The sequence below is a fragment of the Nannospalax galili genome, unplaced genomic scaffold (assembly GCF_000622305.1).
Source record: "Nannospalax galili isolate Female #2095 unplaced genomic scaffold, S.galili_v1.0 scaffold182, whole genome shotgun sequence".
NCBI lineage: Eukaryota > Metazoa > Chordata > Mammalia > Rodentia > Spalacidae > Nannospalax > Nannospalax galili.
This window is the reverse complement of record NW_008348662.1, coordinates 2,162,983-2,170,548: the sequence shown is the minus strand read 5'-3', so window position 1 is coordinate 2,170,548 and position 7,566 is coordinate 2,162,983. Positions and strand designations below refer to the sequence as shown.

General features: G+C 45.5%; 1 protein-coding gene across 1 annotated transcript in view; it reads left to right on the top strand.

The window, feature by feature from the left end:
- The first annotated feature begins 2,176 nt into the window (after positions 1-2,176).
- The window catches only part of Lonrf2 (LON peptidase N-terminal domain and ring finger 2), a 50,983-nt gene continuing 45,593 nt past the window's right edge, over positions 2,177-7,566 (top strand). The window contains 2 exon segments of the mRNA XM_008845868.2: positions 2,177-3,409; positions 3,412-3,822. Of these exon segments, the coding sequence (XP_008844090.2) occupies positions 3,208-3,409; positions 3,412-3,822 (613 nt within the window). The 5' untranslated portion in view covers positions 2,177-3,207.

The following is a 7,566-nucleotide window of genomic DNA, read 5'->3' as shown; positions in this document are numbered from 1 at the left end:
TGAATCAACAGCAGTTTCTTCATGAAAGCCACAGTTCCTGCTTTCACAGTCTGGCTCAAGCTCTTTTGGCTGGGTGACAGCTGCAGAGGTTTTCCTGTCATCACTATGAGAATCTATGGCTACACAGAAATCTGAAATTCAAAAATCCCTTTGTAGCACTTCCTACGTAAACTGCTAGTGATGTACTGTTCAGAGCTGTGTAGTTGCAGTTGTGCTTGTTGGCAATGATGCTGTAAGACATTTTCCAAATCATCTGCATGTTGAAATTATACTAAGCGATTTGCCATGCTGACACCATCTCAATGTTCACGAAGTCACTTTATACAAGGCTCTGCTGATTTTACTCACTCTGGACCTTGGTTTTCCATATAGGATGGTTAACATTCATTGCTACCTTGATAGGCTCCAGAATCACCTAGGAGACAAGTCTCTGGGCATGTCTTCTGACATTGAGGGATCATCTAGATTAGGTTAATTTTGATGTGGGAAGACCCATCTTAACCATGGGTAGCACCATTCCATGGGCTGGAATCCTGGGCCAAATAAAAAGGAGAAAGTGAGCTGAGCACTAAGGTTTAAAACTGTATCCTGGGGCACAGTTGGTGGGCTGATTATAAAGGTTGAGGAATTGGGAAAGGGAGAGTGGACAGGGCTATTTTCATAGTTCAATTTAAGTGCTAGGGACACAGTTTGGAGGTTTGAGACAATAGGGGTAGACATTTGTTTTTCCCACCAGATAACATAGTCTCTGGGTTGGGGGTTTTAACACAGTGTCTGGGTTGGAAATTAGCTGGGATCTGAGGTTTACTTAACCAGGTATGGGACCCTTTTAATTCCAGGCATTTATCCTTCAGACAGTAACTAGACTGTGCTTACTTAGGGCCAAAATGACATATAACCTTATATTCCAAGTACGCCTCTCCCAGACCTAAATGATGCCCCTCATAATATCCATCTTACAACTTTGTTCACTGAAAAAAAATCTTTACCCTTAACCCTTGTTACAAATTACAGCCTTTTACCCTTGTTACAAATTACATCCTTTTACCCTTGTTACAAATTACACTCTTTGGGCAATATTAGAAAGAAGGGGTATGTCTTAGCAACTTTTAGAGATACAACCAGAGAGCCACCAAGATCTGATTTGTACCCGTTGTAAAGAAACCTACTTGTGATTTTTCATTTGAGAGGCCCATCCACAGGGCACAGACTGATACAGAGCTTATTCCTAAAAGTCCCGCATGCTTCCTTATAATTATTTTTGGTCCATGCATGTGTGAGGATGCACATGCACGTGTGTGGAGTCATAAGGCTGGTATCAGGTGTCTTCCACTTTATTTATCGAGTCATTGTCTCTTATGGAACCTAGAGTCCACCAAGTATATCTTGTCTAGTTAGTCAGGGATCCCATCTTTGCCTCCTGAGTGCCGAGTGCCGGGATTACAGGCAGTTGTCATATCTGCTTGGCTTTTACGTGGGTTCAGGGGATCCAAACTCTGGTCCTCACACTTGCGAGGCAAGCACTTTATCCACTTAACCATCCTGCCAGTCCCACCCTATTAAATTTATCAGAGTAAATGAGGGCTAAAGATCACACAGGGGTATTACAATATTATCAGGAAAACAAGACCAGAGAACTTACTCGACACACCAGACTGAAGAAAAGGTGCAACTCCCTCACTTGAACCCCCAAAAGAGGTCACCTAATACTGTGATGGCCCCACTGATCTGTCACCTGTCTGAGTCTAGGGATCAACAAACAGAACTGGTTGTGAATTTTCTCAATAAATCACTCACCTTCAAAACAAGCAAATTGTAATCGTGACACACTGGGTTAAAAGGGAATAAATAATTCAGTCATAAGAAACAGCCAAAAATCTATGGCTATGATTGTCATCTGCCAAATCCCACAGGCAGCTGGGCTCACTCACAGACAGAGGGGAGGTTTGCTCATTATAAGAGGACAGGGCTGCTCACAGTTGTCTGTTTTTGCCCTTTTAAGAGCTGTCTGAAAATACTCTTTGTTTAATAAGGCATTTCCCCCTTTCCTAATCTAGATTCAACCAAAGCACATATTTTCCTTCTCCAACAGCTTTAGAGGTAGAAAAACATTGCAAATTTAGAATGGAGAAATTTTTCTTTGAAATAATAAACAGTACACTACGGTGTACGGTGATGTGTTTTATTGCATTGTGATACAGACTAAAACAAATGGGAGGCATTAAGAAGTTATATCACGAGAATCATAAAGCCAATTTAATGAGCACAGGACTTAAATTTAGTCCTCGCCTGAATACCTATGTAGCTTTTACTCCCTCCTTCCAGCGTCTTAACGTCTATAGTTCTCTGCTTGTAGTCTTTAAAATTCTGCTTCCCAATCAGGGTACAGTACAGTTGCCCATTTCTCAGATCTCTCCTCCTAGCTCCTAGTCTGGTCGTTCCTTGCGTTCTGCAATTGAATTTGAGTTATAAAATGCCTGTCTGTATTTAGAATTCTTTTGAGAGTTTGCTGTTGTTACTTCAGTGCCCACCTCAGGATCTCGAGTCATTTAAGAGTGATTCCTAAATCAAAGTCAAGGATGCACCAAGTGCTTGGAAACTTTCCCTCCTCCGGTTTTTAAGAGCCACAGGTCGTCTAGGCAGCCCGACGTCGGGAACCCGCAGGCACCGAAGTGTGGGTCCGCTGAGCAGCAGACACACTCCAGGGCGCGCACAAGGCAGGAAGAGGACACGCACGCGTTCGCGGGGCTACACGCGGAGAGATCAAGAAGGTTCTACGAACAGGGGGAGACACTGACGCGGAGAGGTGGTCGCCAAGCTCGCACAGCCACTTGGCTTACATCAGCGGGTGGAAGCAGAGAGTGGCTGACCTGGGCGGGACATCGCGCAGCCAGCGCTCCACCTGCTCCAGCCCTGCCCGGGAGCGCGGTTCCCGCTGTCCGCGCGCAACCACTTGCGCCTCCCTCCCCTTCGCGCGTGGTGACCGCAGATCGCTGAGCCCTTCTGCAGATGCGCCGCGACTGGTGACGAAGGCGGAGTCCACGTTCGGACAGCGGAGCATCTCCCCCACCCCCCAACCCCGGTCCCCTCCTGCCTCCCTGCCTCCGAGCATCCTCTCCCCGCACTCCGCTCCTGCCTCTCTGACTTCGAGCATCCTCTCTGCGTGTCTTCTTCCCTCCCGGCCCACGGCCGCAAAGTTCTCCGGAGATGAGCCCCGAGCCGGCGACAGCACCGCACCCCCAAAGCCCCCGCAGCACCTGCGGGGAGCCCTTGGCCAAGAGCCTGGAGAAGGGCGACGAGGCCTTCCGCGCAGGCGACTACGACACGGCAGCGGAGCTCTTCCGCGCCACGCTGGGCGGCCTGGCGCAGCCCGAGCGCGGCCTGTGCCTGCGGCTGGGGGACGCGCTGGCCTGCCGGAGGAGCTGGGCGAGCTGGCTAGCGGCCTGGCGCGGGCCCTGGGCCTACGCGAACGCCGCACTCCCGCGGTGGCCGGGCAGGGCTGCACATCCGAGGCGCCTGGCGAGCTGGGCCGTTCCTCCGCGCCGGTGGCGGCCCGCGACCTACTGGGCTGCCCGCGCTGCCGGCGGCTGCTGTACAAGCCGGTGACGCTGCCGAGCGGGCTCACCGTGTGCAAGCGCTGCGTCGAGCTGGGGCCCGCGCGGGCGCAGGGCCGGCGCGTGAACGTGGTGCTGAGCGGGCTGCTGGAGAGGTGCTTCCCAGCCGAGTGCCGGCTGCGCAGGCTGGGGTGCCAGGCGCGGAGTCTGCAGCTCCAGCTCCAGCCCGAGGCCGCGCTGCTCAGGTGCCAGCAGGCCCTGGACATGGGTGAGTCAGCCTGGCCGACAGCTCCTACACCTGTCGCACCCAGCGGCTGGGCTAGGAGGGGGCCTGGGGTTTAAAGCTTTGTGGAGATTAGGGAGTGTTTTAATTTCAAAGGCAAGAAAGTGAATACTTGAAGGTGGACAGCGGTAACAGCCACACCCTGCAGGGTGGCCAGGGTCAGAGGCCGGGTGCACCCTACTGTGTCTTTCTGGGGCCCCAGTAAGAGTTCTCAGGACCTCCCAGAGCAGCTCCAGGCCTTCAAACTGCTTTGCATCCCCGCTCATTCTCCGGTGGGAGAGCCACAAAGCGTTTTTGCTTGGCCTGAAGAAAAATGCATGATTGTGACGCACAAGAAAGAGATCGCAGTGCCTGGTGTTGGGATGGGATTTGCTTTTCGGTTTCAGCTGCAGTTGCCCAGGAAGCCCCCCGCCCCCACCTTTCATTCTGTGTTCAGTATCTTGTTCCATCTGGCTCTGTCCATTCTGTCTCATGGGATATTGGGTGTTTTTATGGCGTGTTTACTTTCAGATATAGTCTCGCTCCCCCTCCCCTTCCCCCTCCCCCTCCGTCTTCCTCCTCTCCCTACCACCTGTTAACTCTATGTGATTTAAAAGACTAGCAGGCTTTTGCCATTGCAGTTGACTTTGAATGAATATGCTGTATGGGCAATTATTTGGGGCAGTGTATTGAAGACAGTTTTGTTTGATAAAAGGGAATATACCATTTAAATCAACCAAAAGATGTGGTTTACTATATTACCAAAAATTTGTGCTATTGTCAGATGCCCTTTCCTTCAGACTTGGGGCTAAAAATCGCTCTTTCTGAAGACATACACTGCAAAGTGAAGTTCATTTATTCTGTGAAAGAAATGATTTTGTAATTAAGCAAGTGAGTCCTACTGATATCTAAATTGGGAGAGTCTCTGCTGAGAAAGAACTGTTAACTTGCCTTTTGTAGCAAATATTCTGCATAGTTTTTGCAACCAACATATCCGTACCATTAGAGATTAGGTATTTTTGAAGTTTTAATCATGTTATTTATGTGTATATGGTATAAAGCAGTGTTATTCCAAACAACTATAGTGCAAGCCACGCTATAATTTTAAATTTTTTGATAAATATTTTACATAGGGTGACAAGAAGCAAGAGATACTTTAACAGTGTTTCCCACTGAGTATCAAATTGTGCTTCAATATTTAAAAGATAGTTTACTTTTTTGCCTTTGAAGTTCATTGTGCTTTTGCAGCCACTGCAACCCCTTCCCCCAGTTCAGACCCTATCTTTTGATCTGAAACACCTCACCTGTATTTAGATGTTGGGGAAGAGAAGAATGAGCACTGTCCCATGCTGCTGATTGAGACAGCAAATTATACCCCTGAAAAAATGGTTTGGTAGTATCTACAGATGTTAAATATGACCAAAGAGGGGCAGACACATTTGCAACAAAAGATTGCACAAGAGTGTATATTATCATGAAAGATACCCCTAAAGTAGAAAATCCCTACAAATACCCAGTAAGAGCAGAATGGCTGAGTACATTCTAATGTCTTCCTAGAATACTACACAGAAAACAAACAAACAAAAACAGAAAAAAAAAACCCAGCTGTAGTTACAACTACAGTGTGATGAAACTCACGAACATAATATTAAGTGAAAGAAACTAGACTCATGAGGTCTGGTGGAACAGGCCTGTATTCCCACCTCCTTGGGAGGATTAGACAAGAAAATGCCAAGTTCAAGGACTGCTCAGGCTGTAGAGTGAGTGCAAAGCCCTGTCTTAAAATGAAAAATGAAAGAAAAAGGTGAAGTGGGGATACGGCTCAGTTGCAGAATCCCTGCTTAGCCTGTATCAGATTTAATCCCCACTATCTCACACACACACACACACACACACACACACACACACACAAAAGTTTTTGAAAAGAAACCAGACACAAAAGCAGTTTTACTATGTGATTCCATTTACTTGGGTGCCAAGCAGGCAAATTACTGTAGGATGTTAACTTTGGAGGGTAAAAAGGAATAATGATTGGGAGGAAGTTTGGGAGGGAACTGTGGGTAGTGGGGCCATCTATTTCTTGACCTTGGGGATGGACACACAGGTATGCTAGCTTTTCTGTGTATATATAAGACCTCAGTCTAAAAGCTTTAAACCTCAGCTTAGTCCGTTTGACAACTTGAATATATCCAGTGTTCACTTTATACTCAAAGATTACAAAAGAGAAATCAAGATTTTTAGTTTAAAATTTTATAGATGAAAAAGACTGAGGGTGTAGCTCAATGGTAGAATGACTACTTAGGATGCATAAGGCCGTGAGTTCAATTCCTTGCACTGCACAAAGGCACACACATACACACACACACACACACACACACACACACACACACTTCAATTTCATGATAAATTGACCCTCAAATAGAGGTTTTGGTGAAGTAAGGAAGTTCACAGATCTTGGAAGCAGTCTGTGCTTTAATCCTTAGGTAACCTAACCAATGTCATTAGCTGTCTCCCAAATATGTCTTTATTCATTCCACAGACCTGGTAAGAGCGAATGTGTTGAAGCACCCAAGTTTGGGTGAGGTTTTGTGACTGTTCTTTGCCAGTAAATTTTAAGTGTAATTAAATAACGAATACATATGTTAAAGAGAACAGATAAATAATTGCATGAAAAGATAATGAATTCAGTACATAATTGGTTCTACCAAAAAAAAAAAGGATATTCTAGAATTGCAAGATACAGAGTCTGGAGATGGAAATTAATTAGATGGATAAAAAACAGACTGCACACATCAAAAGTGAGGTTGAAACCCCCCCAGAAACACTTAAATACTAAGTATCCATGAAGAGAACAAAGCAGAAGAAATATGTGAGACACACACAAAAGTTCTGGGGTCTATGAAGGTGGAACCCCAAGTGAGGAGAAAGGGCAGGAGAGATATTTGAAGAAAACATACAACCAAGAATTTTCCACAGCTGTTGAAAAACTAAAACTCACTGAATCAAGATGCTCAAAATGAAATATAAAGAGAAATTTGATATTGGAATGCCTATGGAAATCGTGGCAACAGATGGCTGCTGGGAGGGGCAGAGACAGTCTCTTTCAAGCATGAGACTCTTGGTAGGTTAACCAGTATGGATGAACCCATACTGAAGGACATTTGGAGACACAAAGTAGACTCTATAGGCCATATGTATGTATATATACATATATGTGTATATATATACATATACACACAATAGAGAACATTAAATTGGGCAGGGGGCAGTAAGGGGAGGTGTGGATAGGGGAGGGGATCTAAATTCCATCAAATTACATTGTATGAAAATCTCAAAAAAGTCAGTTAAAACAAGAGAAATTTTATAAAAGAAGACAGAGCTTATTTCCTTCGAAGGAGATATAATAAGATTGACAGATAAAGTTCATACAAAATTAGTAAAGCCAGAAGACAGTGGGATAACATTTTTAAAGTGCTGAAAGAAAAATTAAAAAGCCTATCTGGAAGTTAATATCCAGATAAAATTCCATTCAGAAATGAAAGAGACATCAAGATGCTATAGGCCAAAGACATAAGTAAAGTCAGAGGACTTTATCACCAACAGAATTACACCACATGGCATCCTGAGAGAAAGACTTAAGACTGAAAGGAATGATGCACGTGGAACTAAGGACGGAGTGAAAAGTTGAAAGAATAACCCTATGGATAAAACAAAAGCGGCCCCTCAAAGAAAGCATTGCCGGATTGTGAC